The sequence below is a fragment of the Oryx dammah genome, unplaced genomic scaffold, assembly GCF_014754425.2.
Source record: "Oryx dammah isolate SB20612 unplaced genomic scaffold, SCBI_Odam_1.1 HiC_scaffold_10, whole genome shotgun sequence".
In the NCBI taxonomy this organism is placed as follows: Eukaryota; Metazoa; Chordata; class Mammalia; order Artiodactyla; family Bovidae; genus Oryx; species Oryx dammah.
In genome coordinates this window covers 82055055-82073987 of record NW_024070194.1, presented here as the reverse complement: position 1 = coordinate 82073987, position 18933 = coordinate 82055055, and the positions used below count along the sequence as shown (strand labels likewise).

The window sequence follows — 18933 nt, the reverse complement described above, 5'->3', positions numbered from 1 at the left end:
ATGGCTTGCTATAAAGGTGACTGCTAATATTTTCCTTAAGTTTATTTTTTAAAAGACCATGCAAAAGAGCTAAAATACATTACAAAATGTAAGGACAGACTCTAAGACAAACTTACCTAAAGGGTGATCCTTTTCCTATAAACTTTTAGTCATTAATTATTCCTATTTATAATATAGTGTTCAAGAGCTATGTGATTAGTATATAGTATAATAACTTTTATGAACTTCTTGAGTTTAAAGCTCAAATTGATCAAGAGTAGGTAAAGAGAAAGATTTCAAAAATATATAACCAAGGGAAAAACACACTCAAGCATTTACAGTTCCCATATAATCAAGTATAAAGTATAAAATTATTCCAAGCCCTATCTAAAAGTCTAGGAAGAAAGTATACAGATACCTGATGGATAGGGATTTTCAGATTCAAAGAAGACGTAGTGATATGGTTTGTGTCTCATTTTTTCACATAACAATGATTGTGATTTTTTTAAAATCCACACTATCTTACAAAATCTACCTTGGGAAAACTGGAGAATATGTATAAGAAGCTGGTCATATTTAGATTTTCAATTTGAGGATACAAATAGGAAAAATCATCTTGCTCACCCAAGGAACAAATTCACAGCTTTGGCCTTATCGCAATAGTGTTCTAATCAAGTAGGCAATATGTGAAGTCACAGCTGACTCAGTTGTCTTGGAAACTAACTTATCAACTCAAGTTAAGTCTCTATTTCTCTCTTCAACACTGCCTATATTTTGGGTGGCACATATCTTCAGAATATTTAAGAGGGGGGATTGGGGGATAATAATTTAATGAATTTTCCATTATATCTCAAATCTCCATTGAAAGTAGTATCATACAAGCAAATGTCATTTAACTGCTTAGATTATACACAAAATGATGTTTATTTATGTGCTTTTTCTTTCTTGGCTGCTTTCTAGTTTTGCATGAAACCAACTGGCTCTAAAGACAAGAAAAGAGATTCACGTTATCTCTTACCAGACCCATGAGAAGGCCAAAAATCAAGGTGGCTATCACAAAAAAGAAGTAAGAACACCAAGCAGGAACTCCAAGGGTCACTGTGAAATAGTTGTGAAGATGCTGTAAACAGAAGAAAAAAAGTTAAAAAAAAAAAAAAAAAAAAACCCAACATATTTATAAAGAGAACTAAAAATGTTTGAATCTCCCTCTTTACCACTTAACTCAAGTCTACAGTTCTATTTATATGAGCTCCCACAAAGATCATCCAGCAGATTATACATCTATATTATTTTTCAAGAGCAAGTCAGATTTTATAACACTGAGAATCTGAGAGTAAAAATCAAGGTCGTATCTAGTAAGAGTCATACTTCTTTGAAGTTAATGACCAAACAGAACTCTGGTAGGATTGTTTATCCTTCTTCCATCATGAGATTTTTTTTTTTTGGTCACTATCCCCTAACAACTTATATACCTTAATGTTTACTCATAATATGATATCCATAAAAAAATAAACTTTTTTTTAATTGGGCCTTTATTAATTTTTAAGTAGAACTAAATTACTGCTTATGGAACATCAACCATTTAAATGTTTCCAAACTTCCTTTTTCTAGTCATATTGTTATTGCTCGACATCCAGCCATCCTTTACAAATTTCCTAATCACCATAAAATTAAGACATTTTTCAGCTAATTCATTATGAGCAAATAAGATTTCATTAGTCTTTGAAGAAAGTGCACATTCCTTCTTGTTTACTATCCCCTGGGACTCTATTTTTCACTCAAACAGTAAAAAATGAGTGAGGAGATACAATCTGAGCTAGAAGTATCACATGCTAAATCATACAGGAATTACAGATATGAACTAGCTAGTGTGGAATCAAAGCCCATTTAGACATGGACTTCAAGGAGCCATTTGCCTCATGATGGCTTTGTGATCATCTATTTTAGGCCCTTTTAGCTTCAAAAAAAGTGTTCTTGCCTGGAGAATCCCAGGGACAGAGGAGCCTTGGTGGGCTTCCGTCTGTGGGGTCGCACAGAGTCGGACACGACTGACGCGACTTAGCAGCAGCAGCTTCAAAAAAATTTATATTTTTATGATAGTTTTATGATATTTTTATGTCTATAGATAGTTTATCTACAAAATTACGGGGCACAGGATGAAATGGCTCCAAACTAAATGCCACCAGCAAACAGAAATAATGACTTGCTCAGAACTGATGAGGTTAATGAAAACTAGTCCAAGAGTCTATTTAAATATTTCTCAAAACTGAAGTTACTCAAGTATCTTCCATTGGCTTCTCAGTTTGTAACTGTCAATACAATTTGATAATATATCTGTTTCTGGCTTAACTTAGAATAAACAAAACAGATTGTTAACTGATCTAGAATAGTCTGAGATCTCTTTTCTCCATTTGTTTACTCAGCAATAGAGGCACATCTAAAGACTCAAGTTTTTAAATACTGACACATGTAATTAAAGTGCTCAATAAATATTTATTGAATAAATAAAATACGCTAGCAAATCCTTAAACTATTCACAGGAATGCACACAACTCCTGACTTATAAAACTGTCATCCGTCTCCTGTTGCTGGCACTGGTCATTGCTCTACCTTCAGCCAGGGCAACTATCTAAGAATAATCCAGCACTCTGCAGCCCAAGTAGGCAAAAGAGATAGTTAGGATATAAAAGGTTGTTTTGCTCAAACTCTGTCAGTGGAAGTTTTAAGATGCATTGTATAGTTCTCTAGGAAATTTGGCATATTGAACATAGCTTATTTATGCTTGTCTTGATTATTCAATTTCATCATCAGAATTAAACTCTGAAATGGGCCAAGGAATTAGAAGACATGGAAAGCCAGTGTGCATTTGTGCTAACCCATGGACATATGAATTCTGTAACTTGCTTTATAAGTAGTATCTGCCCAGATAGTTGGAATGAATAACACATCCAGTTATAAGTCCATCTGGACAGTGTCTTAAGCCCTTTTGCAAAATAAATGATTTAAGAAATGCTTAAGAAATTTTCTAAGTTATTTTCTAGAATTCAGTAAATGATATGCCTTTGAATCACTGCATTGAGTCATATTCTCAGTGCGTTCAAAAACATCCTCTTACAGATTCCACTTCAATTTTCTTGTACTGCCATCCTCTAAGGAATTTGCTTGAGCTTCTTAGAGAAACTCTGCCATCTTGTGGTCTTTTTTAGGTGATTACTAAAAAATTACTAAAGCCTCATTAATCAAGTTATGTTTTCAAAACTGTAGCCACAAATCATTATCGTTTACTTTGTCTGAGTCCACAATGGTTTCAGAATACCTTTAAGACTATTAGGGTTCCTGTACTAGGCACATGAAGTTTTCTGTATACATGTTTCCAAGTCATAACTGATTAAAACCGACCTATTTCAATTTTAGATTTCTGTGTTTGTTTCTTTGCCAGGCAAAGTAACTTTTCACTTGTGGAAAATACTGACCCAAGTTCAATATTATATGTGTTCATTACAAGGAAGCATCATATTATTTCCTTAAAATGCATGCAAATGTCACCTGCTGGGCCCAATACCTTACAATATTATATTTTTGTAATAGGTGATTGAATTAGAGCTAATTTTTAGCTATACAGATCTGAATGAGAGGACTACATGAAGACACTGTTTACAGCAGAAAAAAAGGAGGACATTCCAACCAGTGTCAGATGGATTTGAGGAATGGAGCCAGGATAAGGTGCCCAACATTCAGAGGTGGAGCTTTTTATAAGATTCACTCAAAACATAACAGAAAGGTTGAAAGTTGAAAAAAACAATTCCAGGTAGGCACTAACCAGAAAGAAAAAATTACAGTATTAATATTAGAAAAAAATGACCTTATAGAATGTAAATGCAATTTCTATGTATCAAATTTTACTATTATAAAATTAAACATTTTTTCTTTAAAAAAAAATCTGGAAAGTCCAAATATACATATATATACCATATATACTGTACTTCTCAATCACTAATAAGAATATATTAACTGGTTATTCAGAGATGAATCATGTTCTGTTCTTCAAACGGCCTTTTCTCTGCAGTCCAATGCATTCACACAGAATCCATCCATGCTGCCCAAGACTGTGCCCTGTACCTACAAAGTAAAACATCAACTCCTGGCCTTGATGTGCTCCAAATGTCACACACAGAAGTCATTTGCATGACATAATGAAAAATGGCAACTCCTTGTTATCAGTCAAGCTATAAGTTCAGTTCAGTTCAGTCACTCAGTCGTGTCCGACTCTTTGCGACCCGGTGAATCACAGCACGCCAGGCCTCCCTGTCCATCACCAACTCCCGGAATTCACTCAGATTCATGTCCATCGAGTCGGTGACGCCATCCAGCCATCTCATCCTCTGTCATCCCCTTCTCCTCCTGCCCCCAATCCCTCCCAGCATCAGAGTCTTTTCCAATGAGTCAGCTCTTCTCATGAGGTGGCCAAAGTACTGGAGTTTCAGCTTTAGCATCATTTCTTCCAAAGAACACGCAGGACTCATCTCCTTTAGAACGGACTGGCTGGATCGCCTTGCAGTCCAAGGGACTCTCAAGAGTCCTCTCAAGCTATAAGAGGTTGGAACAATTATTTATTTTCCCTGGTACTGTCTTTGAAAAGAAAACTACTTTATAACAATGTGTGAGGGTCACAATTAATTTCCATCTAATCTCTTTTTAAGGCTTCCCTGACAGCTCAGTTGGTAAAGAATCCTCCTGCAATGCAGGAGACCTCGGTTTGATTCCTGGGTCAGGACGATCCACTGGAGAAGGGGTTCCAGTATTCTTAGGCTTCCCATGTGGCTCAGCTGTTAAAGAATCCGCCTGCAACGCTGGAGACCTGGGTTTGATCCCTGGGTTGGGAAGATCCCCTGGAGAAGGGAAAGGCTACCCACTCCAGTATTCTGGTCTGGAGAATTCCACAGTCTGTACAGTCCATGAGATCGCAAAGAGTCAGACACGACTGAGCAACTTTCACAATCTCTTCTTAACCCTCAGAACAAATTATCTCCTGACCTGCAGTTGTAGCAGATTCTGTGCTAAGCTTTTGAAGATTCCTGACACCTATTACAATTATCCTGTTGGTTTAGAAAGTATATGTCTATAAGGTTTTCAAATAGCTATCAAAATATATGATTCCTAAATATATTGAGTGTCAAAATATAGCAACAGGCTGAATCCTTACTCTCAGTTCCTGGTTTGCAATGCAAAATTCTCAACCTTTGAATAAACTTTTCACCAATAAAAGAAAATATCAGAAGAAAACCAAATGAAACTCAAAACTATATGAAAAGAGGACAAATGCTAGTTATTTTTTAATATGATATACAAATGTCAAAAAAAGACAATTAACAGAATTTAAACAAAAAAGATTAAGTTCAAGTCACCAATTTATTTTGTTGCTTAAAAAAAAAAAAAAAAACCTAAAGTAGGTATATCTCAAAAAGCAAAAACTATAATACAACTGAAAAACTGAGATGCAAAAGTTTTTTTTAATTTCTCCAAACATATACTAATATGCACAAAAAGCAGAGCTTTCATAAGCTCCATGAACTGTTGTTGTTCAGTCACTCAGTCGTGTCTGACTCTGTGACTCCATGAACTGTAGCACACCAGGCTTCTGTGTCTTTAACCCAGTCCTACAGCTTGCTCAAACTCATGTCCATTGAGTTTGTGATGCCATCTCATCCTCTGTCATCCACTTCTCCTCATGCTTTCAAACTTCCCCAGCATCAGGGTCTTTTCTAATGAATTGGCTCTTCACATCAGGTGGCCAAAGTATTGGATATTCACCTTCATCATGAGTTCTTCTAATGAACACCCAGGACTGATCTCCTTTAGGATGGACTGGTTGGATCTCCTTGCAGTCCAAGGGACTCTCAAGGGTCTTCTCCAACACCACAGTTCAAAAGCATCAATTCTTCAGCACTCAGCTTTCTTTATAGTCCAATTCTCACATCTATACATGACTTTGTATGGAAATACCATAGCTTTGACTAGACAGACCTTTGTTGGCAAAGTAATGTCTCTCCTTTTTAATATGCTAAGGTGGTCACAGCTTTTCTTCCAAGGAGCAAGTGTCTTTTAATTTCGTGGCTGCAGTCACCATCTGCAGTGATTTTGTAGTTGTTTGTATTCTTTTCCCTGTCTATTTGACATGAAGTGATGGGACCGGATGCCATGATCTTCATTTTTTGAATGTTAAGTTTTAAGCCAGCTTTTTCACTCTCCTCTTTCACCTTCATCAAGAGGCTCTTTAGCTCCTCTTTGCTTTCTGCCAAAAGGGTGGCATCATCTGCACATCTGAGGTTATTGATATTTCTCCTGGCAATCTTGATTCTAGCTTGTGCTTCATCCAGCCCGGCATTTTGCATGATGTACTCTGCATATAAATTAAAGAAGCAGGGTGACAATATACAGCCTGATGTACTCCTTTCCCAATTTGGAACCACTCTGTTGTTCCATGTCTGGATTTAACTGTTGCTTCTTGGTCTACATACAGACTTCTTAGGAGGCAGGTAAGGTGATTTGGTATTCTCATCTCTTTAAGAATTTTCCCCAGCTTGCTGTTATCACACAGTTCAAGGCTTTAGCACAGTCAGTGAAGCAGAAGTAGATGTTTTTATGGAACTCTCTCGCTTTTTCTGTGACACAATGGATGTTAGCAATTTGATCTCTGGTTCTTCTGCCTTTTCTAAATCCAGCTTGAACATCTGGAAATTCTCGGTTCACTTACTGTTGAAGCCTGGCTTGGAGAATTTTGAGCATTACTTTGCTAGCATGTGAAATGAGTGCAATTGTGCGGTAGTTTGAACATTCTTTGGCACTGCCCTTCTTTGGGATTGCAATGAAAACTGACCTTTTCCAGTCTTGTGGCCACTGCTGAGTTTTCCAAATTTGCTGGCATATTGAGTGCAGCACTTTCACAGCATCATCATTTAGGATTTGAATAGCTCAGCTTGAATTCCATCACCTCCACTAGTTTTGTTTGCAGTGATGCTTCCTAAGTTCCACTTGACTTTGCAATCCAGGATGTCTGGCTCTAGGTGAGTGATCATACCATCATGGTTATCTGGGTCATTAAGATCTTTGTGTAGTTCTTCTGTGTATTCTTGCCACGTCTTGTTAATATTTCCTTGAATATTAAGTTCCAAATATGACAAATGATGTATAATCATAACATAGAAAAGACAAATACAGGGAGGTAATCAGATCTAAAGATCTTTTGAAATACTTTAAAAATATATACTTAATTCCCTGGCAATTTTGTCAAATCTGGCAGGATTTAGATCACTGTACATGTAGAGAGGAGCAAAGGTTATGTGATACATTCAATATTATGTAAAAGTTCAGCATTTGAACCTAAATAACAGTTCTAAGTTACTGAGAAGACTCAGTGACATGATACAATCACACATAGCAGCTTCCCAGGTGGCACTAGTGGTAAAGAACCCGCCTGCCAACGCAGGAGACGTGAGACATGTGTTCGATCCCTGGGTCAGGAAGATGCCCTGGAGGAGGAAATGGAACCCCGCTCTAGTATTCTTGCTGGAAGAATCCCATGGAAAGAGAAGCCTGGTGGACTACACCACATGGGGTCACAAAGAGTAGACATAACACTGAGCCACATAAAAGGGGCTTGCAAATTTTTCCCTAAAGGGCTACATCATGAATATTCAGGCTTGTGGGCCATATGATCTCTGCCACAACAACTCATCTCTATCACTGTACTGTGAAAGCAGTCACAGAAAATAGGTAATAAGTGAATGTGACTATGTTCCAACAAGACATTATTAAACAAAACAGGCAGCCCAGCCCGCCCAACAAGCTGAAGTCTCCTGATCCCTAACACATCTTTGATCTGCAGGGAGATTATGACAATGAGAAATAAGAGGAAGTGAAACCACAGAAGCCCTTTCAGCTTTGAGAAAGGCATTCACTACTGATCTATGAAAATATGACTTTGGTCTTTTGGTCCCTGTCAAATCTAAGTCCTTCTACACAAAGACACATTCCCACTATGACTCCAGGTAAGAGTAGTTGTGTGGCTTAAGAAGAAAAGTGAAATTATAAAACCATTTATAAGTATTCATTTTCCTATTATTAAGAAGCAACCTTCTCACTCTTAAAAACCCCTCTGCTGATATAATCATAAAAGGCCTTATTTACTCACCCATATCTTGCCAGAGATGCTAAAAAGACCAGCCATTCCAGACATCCTAAAAAAAATAAAGGCAAGGAGAACCACTGGTGATGGATAGCATAATAAAAAATAGAAACAAACAAACAAAAAAACCTTAAGTCACAAGGACTCCTCCTCCACTTTGTGCAAGACATCATGCTCTGTCCTGGATTCTCTTCCGTTCTGACAGAGCTTAGACCCCAGGGCCAGGTTCTAGATTACTCAGGAGCAAACACAGTCAGGTCTGCTGGTCCTTTCTTGCTGCATGGTACGTGCCTGGCAACATCCCTAACACTGAGCAGCTGCAGGTCTCAGGGGAAAAGTCACACACTCTGCCCTCACAGTCACAAGCTCAGTGGGCACCTGAGAGGGTGCTGTCCGGCTGGAATCCTCTAGGCTCATACCTGAGATGAGAGCTCATGTCCTTTCTCTGCCTTCAAACTGTACACACCCTCTCCACCCTGTGCCCTCAGCTAACACACACTCATCTGTCACGGTACAACCAGCAGCTGTCAGGCGGCCTTTCTCACTGTCTCAGCAGCATGTCTAGCCTGGAGTTCACCTGCTTCTTCTGTTTCGATGGAGGAAACTACCCCACCAACCACAGTCCAAACTCTCCACTTGTGCCTTGGATCCCATCCCTTCTGTCTTGCTAATGACTTGGTTTTTCCTTTCATCCCATTTCCTGCATCAGCAATTTCTCCCTCTCTGATGGATCATTTCACTGCATGAAAACACGTTCTACTCTCACTCATCTTTTGAAAGGAACATCACTGGACCGCAGATGGCCCTCCAACTCATCTTCTCAATCTCCAAAGAGGAGCCTACACTTGCTGCTCCTTCTTCCTCAACTTACCTTTAACCCACTCAGATCCAGCTTCTGTCCCCACTGCTCCACTCCCTGACTCCCTGTTAAGGCCACAGTGATATCACATTGCTTCACTCGATGTCCTGTCTCAGCCTTCATCTCCCCTAACCCCTTGTAGACATGAGACACAAGGGACTCCTCTCTCCTTCGTGCACCTTCTACTTGCCTTTTAGGAAATCGCACACCCCTGCCTGCCCTCCTGCCTCCCTGGCGCTCATTTCCAATTTCCTTTTCCTGACTCCTTCTCTACTCAGCTTATTAACTTTGGAGTGTCTTGTGGCTCAGTCCCAAGCACTTTTCTTTTTCTCTCTCTCCAGGTGACCCCCTTCCTTCTAAAACTTAAAATACCATCTATATGCCTTTTGTATTCCTGAATTCTTCATGGAGACCTATCTCCATGCATCCAACCTGGAAGTTCTACAAAGAAGTCTGCATCTCAAACTCAATATGTCCAATGCTGAATCCTTGATTTTCTATTGCTCAAACTAGACCATCAAGTTCCCAACCAAAACCCCAGGAGTTGACTTGTCTGTGTGAGTGCATGTTTGGAGTGTGTGTCTGTTTGTGTATGAATCTTCCCTTTCCTTCACCTTAGTGGAGGAGTCTACATTTAAAACCTATTTTATTTTTTAATAGTGAAACAATTATTAAAATATTTTAAACTACATTTATACCATATACAAATCTAAATTTCTTTTAAAAGTATCAACTGATAGTGGTGTTGGATTCACATTAGCAATCATTACATGATCAAAGAGACTGCTTTCTTGCGCTTTATTACAAAATTTATTTTTATTGAGTTAACTACTCAAGTTTCAGAATGCTTTAATTTTTTCTAGGTATATTCCTTTCTTTAGGGCTCCTAAAGCTTCAAACAATTGTTCCTTTCTATCTTTAAATTCAGTCCTGTCTCAGTTTAATTCAACATCTATTAAGAGACATTGATTTCAGTTTTTTTCTTCTTAGCTATAATTATGATATACAGGGAAACAAAAGCCATCAAAGAAGCCTAACATTTATCAAGTGTTTTTTTTTTTTTTAATTTGTGGCCATGATTAGCCCTGAATCTCAGTCTTCAGGAAAGCTGGGAAGGTGAGGACTATGGTCTCATCTCCATATAGAGACTGAGAAGCCTGAGTGATGCTAAGTCACTTGGTTAACTAGTGATTGAGACAGACCTCTCCACTGGAAGGTGGTTTTCCCTTCATAATGGCTAGGTCATTTGTGGGGTGATACATTGGCACCATGTGAATACCCCATTACTCCACAATCTTCTAAGAGTTTTACATCCATAATGTCAAGGGCCCTGGTCTGTCATCAGGCTACTCTTAGGCATCCAATCCACACAGTTCCTATAACACTTAACTGGAAAACTGTGCCTATATTCAGTATTCAGAAGGCATCTGAAGTTGTATGGCACTTAATTTTAAAAGCTTTAAAGGCCTGTTCAGCAGTCATTTGTTAACAGCAGAACTGTAATTTTATTAGCAGGAGCTTGTTCAGCTGGTAAAGAATCTGCCTGCAATGCAGGAGACCTGGGTTCAATCCCTGGGTTGAGAGGATCCCCTGGAGAAGGGAATGGCTTACCCACTCCAGTATTCTGGCCTAGAGAATTCCAGGGACAGAGGGACCTGACAGGCTCTAGCCCATAGGGTTTCAGAGTTGGAAACGGCTGAGTGACTTTCACAGAAACACCTGAGGCTGCTTGACCAGTACCAGCGCAGTCTCTAGGACAGTAGCCATGTGTGGGTAGCTTTCAAAAGTCCACAGGTGATTCCCCTGGGCAAGTGAGGATGCAAATCACTGCTCTCAATCATCGCAATGGCAATTCTGACCATTTCAAAAGGCTTCCCAGGTGGCACTAGTAATAAGAATTGCCTGCCAAGCAGGAGACATAAAAGACACAGGTTTGGTACCTGGGTTGAGCAGATCTCCTGGAGGAGGGCACAGCAACCCACTCCAGTATTTTTGCCTGGAGGATCCCATGAACAGAGGAGCCTGGTGGGCTACAATCCATAGGGTTGCAAAGACTGGGACATGACTGAAGTGACTTAGCATGCACACACACGCACACCATTTCAAATTCAGAGAGGTAGAGTTTTGGTGAGTCAATAAGCTGACTTTACAGTTTTCTGAAAATGTGAAGAAAGTGCAACACTGTCAGTTTTCACTAGAAAACTAGTGCTCTTGATACTCACGCCTCCTTAAGAAGAATCCAGCATCACAGATGTAAGCCATACTGTATGATTTCTGGGAAATCAGGTCCACAATAGGGTATATTTTCTGCCCAGTTCTCAAAGAGATCCCACTAATATTGTATAAGTGAATAAGAAGGCCCCAGACCTGGAATCCATGACTAAGAAATAAAGCTGATTAGTTTGTGGAGGGAGCAGAGACAGCTCTAATTTGGTCCACAGGGTCTAAAACTGGCCTTAAGTAAACTTCCCTCAGAGAGAAAACGGACATCATCATGAAACACTAATGATACTCAGTTCAAATATATCCCTACACCATTTTTTTTTCCAACCGGAAATTTACTCCATTTTCCAAACTATACAAATGTACAAGTTTCAAATAAAAGCCCAAGCATTAGTCATGCCCATCTTTCTGGCCAATGTCAAACAAACATCTTTACAATAGTTGGGCATTTCAAAACCATACCACAAGGCTGTGTTACTCGAATTCTGTAAGACTCGCTCCTTTAACTATTCCTGTGTTCTGCAGGTCCAGCAGGGGGGACTCTCGCCCAGCTGGCAGGTCAGGTGCAAGAGTCAACACTCTGCACCCCCAACCTCTTGATAGCCGTCCCTGAGGCTGAGACGTGAGGCTGAGTAAGAGGTGGGAGCAGACAAGGGCAGGGGCAGGGAAGTCTGGTTTGTTGTAATAATGACAGAGACACTGATGACAGTGGGGCTGCCCATGTGAACCGTTTCGGTCTCAGCAAGATTAAACCCCAGGAGTCTACCTGTGGGCCTGAGTGGGCAGCAGCTGGGAAGTGAGTGCCCTGGATCCCTCTCCACTCCTCTGCTCACAGCTCCCCACCCTAGCAGGGCCATCACGAGGCAGCGTGGTGGGGAGACACTGGATCCAAGGGTTCAGAATGGCAGGGACGCTGGGAGGGCGCTGGAGCCGCACAGGGAGGCTCTGGGTGAGGACTGAGAATGCAGAAGAGCCTCACAGGTGCTCTGACAAGAAGCTGTCAGAGGTCTCCAGGCCGAAGCACAGCTACGAAGCCCTGAGCAAGGGAGGCTGACCCCTTGAACACAGTCAGAGTGAGGACTAAAAACACTTAATCCCTCCATCCGAAAAAAGTCACTGTCTCTTCAGCCTCTGTGACTAAGAAGGAGGCCCAGTGTGTTACTGGATTCTCAGTACTGGAAAAGAAATGCACACTTTCCTTGTTAAATGCGTGCCTTTCCAGTTGGAGAATGAAGCACACACGGGTGTAGGGCTTGCTCCTGGTATCTCAGTTCTGCAGGAAGGGCAGCAACTGTTCTGTGAGGAATCTCTCTCATTTCACCACCTGAAGCAAAGTTGCAACAGGGCCTCCATTAAGAGGCTCCCTTAATGCCTGAGGAAGCTCTCCTAAGTGTCACCAGTGCTGTGCAACAGAGTACTGCCACTGTTAAACTCAGCACCCACTCTGCACTGCCACCAGCAATGGCCCTGCTCAGCAGGCAGAATGCAAAGCCACTCTCACTGCAATAGGACAAGGCCAATCTGCATTACTGCCCTCAACCATATCCCCGAGGAGGAAGCTAGAATCCTATTTCATCCAGTATTAATATCTATTATAACGCACTCTAAACAGCTTAGTGAAAGTGAAAGTGAAGTAGCTCAGTCGTGTCCGACTCTTTGCGACCCCACAGACTGTAGCCTACCAGGCTCCTCTGTCCATGATATTTTCCAGGCAATAGTACTGGAGTGGACTGCCATTTCCTTCTCCAGCTAAGCAGCTTAAAGCAACCTCTAATCTTTGTTGTCATCACCAATAATCACAGGAAGAACTGATGGAGAAAAGCCATGCCCAGTGCACAAGAGAGGCCACGCCCTTCCACCTGCAACCTAGAGGGGCACAGGGCACTTCAGCTAGGTTTTGCAGCCCTCATTCCATTGGTGTGGGTAGGGTCAGATTGCATAATAATAGGGTATTATATTTATGATTTTTAAAAAGAGTTCTTACCTTTTATAGACACATATCAAAATATAATAATAAAATGACACATTTGGTATTTGTTTCAAAACAATTGATAAAACAAGCTATAATTTGGTGGTCATAATAGGTGTGTGATATGTATATGGAGGTTTACTGTGCTATTTTCTGTATTTTTATGTATATTTGAAAGTTTCTGTAATAAAAAGTGAAAAAAAAATTTGAGTTCTTGTACAAAAATTTGGAACAAAGTGGCTCATACCATTATGATTTTCATATGATTTATACATATTACAAGCAAAATAACATGCTGCCTTAAAATACTACTGTAATAAGGAGAAAATGCAAATGGATGAATTTCTAAAATTTCCACACATCCATTAGTAGCTACAATTTCCAAATTCAATACATCACTCCCAAGATAAGTTAAAAGACAAACATTTTAAAAGGAATGCCTTAAAACCATACATTTTACAAGGGATCACCTGCAAGTTTAAGAATTAATTCTAAGTTCTTTGCATCCTCAGAATTCATAAAGTCTCAAAAATCCTGCAGATCAGTCCCTTTTCCAGCTCACTTTCCAACCTTCTGCGGTATGAAACCTGTACATCATCCAGTGACATCTCCAATTAACAGCTGGGTTGGGTTGCCATGCTACACTTTTCAGCTGAAGGCCCAGATTCCTGTCCAAACACCTCGGGCCACCATGGCTGCTTTTCAGCAAGTTCTGCAAAATACAGTGACTCAAAATTTCCCTCACAGTTTAGGTGAGCTGGTCTCACGATAACCCCGTGGGGATCCGAGCTGGGGGACACAGAGTGGCAGGGGTCCTGCCCATCAGCACAAGCTGCCTTCCAGCATGCGGGACTGAGGTTTAAACCTATTTTAAAACCACCCATGCTCTGCATCCCCACTGCCACCAGCCTGGTCCATATCACCATCCCTGGGCAAGGCCGCTCCACACAGTCCCTTTCAGCCTCTGCTCACGGCCTGCACTGCTCACACCCCGGCTTCTCACCAGCCACAGGCCTGACCGTCTGCCCCTGCCCTCTCTGTCCTGTTTACACTGCTCCCCCTTTTCTTTCACTGTGCCTGACCCTGGCCACCTGACTCTTCCTCAATACACCGAGCTCTTTCCAATGAGGGACGTGTGAGAATGCTACCTCCATTCCTGGACCGGTCCTCACCTGCTCCTCACCCGGCCAGGCCCTGCGGCCCTGCAGACCCCATCCGCAGTGACCCCTCAGAGCCAGCTCTCCTAGTACCGATCTAACAGAGGCCCGTGCTCCCACAGTCAAGCCCTGACTTGGTAAGGGTTTGTTTTCTGTTTTGTGATTCTTTACATCCCTAACTTTTTCGTCATCTTACTGTAAGTCACCCTAGGAGACCAGAGGGGTCACATCTGTCATGTTGACTGCTAAACATCTAACACTGAGAATAGCATCTGCATAAAATCAATGCTCACTGATTTTAAAGAATGAAAATTTGTAGAATGAAACGTCAGAAGTGAGCTGCTTTTAGAATAAGCCATGTATTTCTTATAGATGCTATCAGATCACTTATTCCTAAAATGTAACATGATTTGATCCTATTTCAGCAGGGATATTCCTTATGCTTATATATACCAACATAAAATCAATTACAAATACCACATTTCATTCCAAATGAAAACTGTGAACAAGGTATTATTGCTTGACCTTATCTGCCTCACCAAGAATTATACAATTTACCATCACGGCCAAAGGTTACCCCTGCAGTATTCTGCTAAGCAGCCAAAGACACCATAGGTCTTACTCTCCACACAGATACTTCAGCAATTCTTTCATGAACTCTAATTCAAGAAAAAGGTTCTCCTCTACCTTCTCAATAATTTATAAGGAAGGAGGCATGGTAAATGGTGTTCAATACCATATTTAATAAAGAGAAAAGAGGTGACGGTGCAAAAGTTGGAGGAGAGCTCTCTGTAACACATCTGAATCTGGGTACTAAACCCTAGCATCCTAAAAACCAGCTGAAACACACGGGGTCACAACACCAGAAACACAACACGGGCCAAGCAGGGGCATGTGTCATCTGGGAAATCAGAAGTGAATATGAAAAGAAATATAGATTTCAAGGTCTATGGGTTGTTAACTTGAGACTCTCTGTTCTGTTAGTAACACTCTGTCATTAAAAAAACAAGTTACGTTAGAGAAGCTGGGGATTTCCAGCCAGTCAGAGGCTCAACAGATTGCCACTTCTTCTCTAAGATATAGTTCTGCAGGTCTTCGTAGACTCCTGGGCCACGGTAACGGCGGAATATCCCATCTTTTGCACTATAAATTATAAAAACAAAAAATAAACCAATTAAAATAACAAGTGTTACAGATAATAAAAACGAAAATAAGTACTGGTTTTACATGTGAACTCCACTCTGAATTTTAACGTCACTCAAATGAAAAAAAAAAGAAATAGTTAGGCATAAATAAGAAAGCATGCACAAATACTTATTACAAATGAGAAATTCCAAAGCAGAGAGAATTAAATATTCTATTTTATCACTACACAATTTGCAACTGTAAGCAAAGTCCTTGGCAGTGGCTAATCTGACAAGCTACTTTTTATTATTTTTGATACAAATTATTTCAATTTTTCTCTTACATCAGCAAAATAGCAGTTGTTATTATGTTTTAAAAAATCTATCCACATTTCCAAATTGATATCATCCAAGTCCCTCCCCTGAAAACTGGGTCTCCCTGGTGGCTCAGTGGTAAAGAATTCGCCTGTCAAGGCAGGAGACCTGGATTTGATCCCTGGGTCGGGAAGATCCCCTGGAGAAAGAAATGGCAACCCACCCCAGAAGTCTTGCCTGGAGAATTCCAGGGACAGAGGAGGCTGGCGGGCTACAGTCCATGGGGCCGCAGAAGAGTCAGACACGCCTTAGTGACGGAACCACAAATGCCTTCGGTCTTCCCTCCCTCTCACCTTCTCTCTGGCTACGTTTCCCCAGGGAGGAGTCTACACTTTCTCCTCTTACATTCACTCATTCACTACTCCTGCCATCGGGGGTCCTGTTTCCATGACTGCACGGAAACTGCTCATACTAGGGCTCTCCAATGACTCTCCAGTGCGGTGTCCCTGGAGCACTCTTCTGCCATTTCTCCTGTGTGTGTCCTGGACACTGTCCCTTCCTCCCTCCTTTCCCTCAGCTTTTCTGACATGACCTCTCCAACCCTTCTCAGTCCCATGCTCCTTGTGTTCCTTCGCACATGTCCTAATGGTGGTCACCGACCCTCAGCATGTTTCTTTTCCCACTGTGTCTATTCTCTCACTGTATATATTTCAACTGGTATCTAATCCCTGGTATGTACCTCCAGTCTAGACCTTTCTTATGACCCTGAAATTAAACTATCACCTAAACTTCTCATTTGGAATTAGCATAAACCCTTCACATTATCTTTTCCATTCTGGTCTCTATGTTCCAAACTGCACTTTATTCTAGCAACTTCTCAATAGCTTTGCTAGTTAAACAGGCCTGTCAGTAGGTCAGCACAGGCTTTCCCTTTCTTAAGGCTAACCAGTCACCAACGACCCACCTCCTCAGCATCTCTGGAAACCACCCCTGCCTGTCTCCTTCCCCCTCACAACATGAGCCTCTCTAGCACCATCCCCTGGGATGGTCCAACCTGTACCTCTCGGGCCACCCACAGAGAAACAGCTATAGTTCTCAGAAGGCGTCTCCTTTTCTCCTGGGCTTTTCCATGATACATCCTCTATTTGGAAAGATCTTCTCTACCTTACCTGCTTCACATACTCCTGTTATCTATTAAGAATCATCCCACCTTTCATGTCATCAGAAAACCCTCTTTGACCTCCTCATCTATTTGCTGCCTGAAATTAAATTCTCTGCAGCCCTTGGACACCCCTCTCTTCTAATCACTATCGTTCAGTGCAGACCAGTCTTTCTCCCTTCAAATGGTAAGCTGAACAAATGAAGGATATGGACAACAACTTAAGAATCCCAGGACACACTTTTTACACACACACCTACTAATTTCTAATCATTACAAGACCAGAAAATTATTTGAACTTACTGGAAAAATGCTGGGAGGGTAGTGACAAAGAAGCGGCCACTCAAACCTACAAGAAGCAGAAACAAAAAAGTTATAAGCCAAACTCAGACTAACACAAGCATCTAACTTAGGCTGTAAGAACAAGCAACCTTGATCTTGTTATTACAACCACATAAGTAAAATTGCTCCCATTACTGAATCACATTTACTGTTTTTTAAAATAAAATTTTAACCATCTTTATTTACTCAATGCTTTCCAGTCACTGACATAAAACTTGCTTATCTTCGCTGTGTTAAACTGGAGTTTTCTGGCTTATATAATATTAAGAACTATATGGTGGCTGAAAAGATAGGTTGTAAAGACATGCAACTTGGGTTAAATAACTAAATTCTCCACCTACTAGCTTTGTGTCTTTAGATAAATGACCTAATCTTTCTGATTATCAATTACCTCATACATAAAATGGGGATATAAAAGCCTAGTTGAATTGTTCTGAAGTTATCTTAGATCATTATATTAAATTATTCAATAAATTATACATATTAAATCAGCCATATATTTAAAAATAATAATGAATGTGACATAATAACATCATGTACAATCTTTGCACATTCATAAATTTTGCAAGTACACTCAAGAAATTCTATGTACAATTCAGCTCAGTTCAGTTCAGTTGCTCAGTTGTGTCTGACTTTTTGTGATCACATGGACTAGAGCATGCCAGGCCGCCCTGTCCATCACCACCTTCTGGAGCTTACTCAAACTCATGTCCATCGAGTTGGTGATGCATTCAGCCATCTCACCCTCTGTCGTCCCTTCTCCTACTGCCTTCAATCTTTCCCAGCATCAGGGTCTTTTCCAATGAGTCAGCTCTTCGTATCAGGTGGCGAAAGTATTGCAGTTTCAGCTTCAGCATCAGTCCTTCCAATGAATACTCAGGACTGATTTCTTTTAGGATTGACTGGTTGGATATCCTTGCAGTCCAAGGGATTCTCAAGAGTCTTCTCCAACATCACAGTTCAAAAGCATCAATTCCTAGCACTCAGCTTTCTTCATGGTCCAACTCACATCCATTCATGACCACTGGAAAAACCACAGCCTTGACTAGATGGACCTTTATCGACCAAGTAATGTCTCTGCTTTTGAACATGCTGTCTAGGTTGGTCATAGCTTTTCTTACAAGGAACAGCATCTTTTAATTTCAGGGCTGCAGTCACCATCTGCAGTGTTTTGGAGCCTAAGAAAATAAAGTCTGTCACTGTTTCCCCATCTATTTGCCATGAAGTGGATCGGATGCCACAATCTTCATTTTTTGAATGGAGTTTTAAGTCACCTTTTTTATTCTCCTCTTTCACTTTTAGCAAGAGGCTCTATAGTTTCTCTTTGCTTTCTGCCATAAGGGTGGTGTCACTTGTGTATCTGAGGTTATTGATATTTCTACCAGCAATCTTGATTCCAGTTTGTGCTTCATCCAGCCCAGCAGTTTGCACAATGTACTCTGCATATAAGTTAAATAAGCAGGGTGACAATATACAGCCTTGACATACTCCTTTCCCGATTTGGAACCAGTCTGTTGTTTCATGTCAAGTTCTCACTGTTGCTTCCGGACCTACATACAGATTTCTCAGGAGGCAGGTCGGGTGGTCTGGTATTCGCATCTCTTTAAGAATTTTCCACAGT

At 40.7% G+C, this 18933-nt stretch overlaps 1 protein-coding gene across 1 annotated transcript in view; it reads right to left on the bottom strand.

Annotated features, from left to right (window-relative positions):
- TMX4 (thioredoxin related transmembrane protein 4) overlaps positions 1-18933 on the bottom strand; it is a 63691-nt gene that overhangs the window by 13937 nt on the left and 30821 nt on the right. Inside the window, exons 3-6 of the mRNA XM_040248325.1 lie at positions 17274-17319; positions 15387-15515; positions 8171-8216; positions 998-1099 (exon numbers count right to left, since the gene is read on the bottom strand). Of these exons, the coding sequence (XP_040104259.1) occupies positions 998-1099; positions 8171-8216; positions 15387-15515; positions 17274-17319 (323 nt within the window). The remainder of the gene's footprint in view (positions 1-997; positions 1100-8170; positions 8217-15386; positions 15516-17273; positions 17320-18933) is intronic.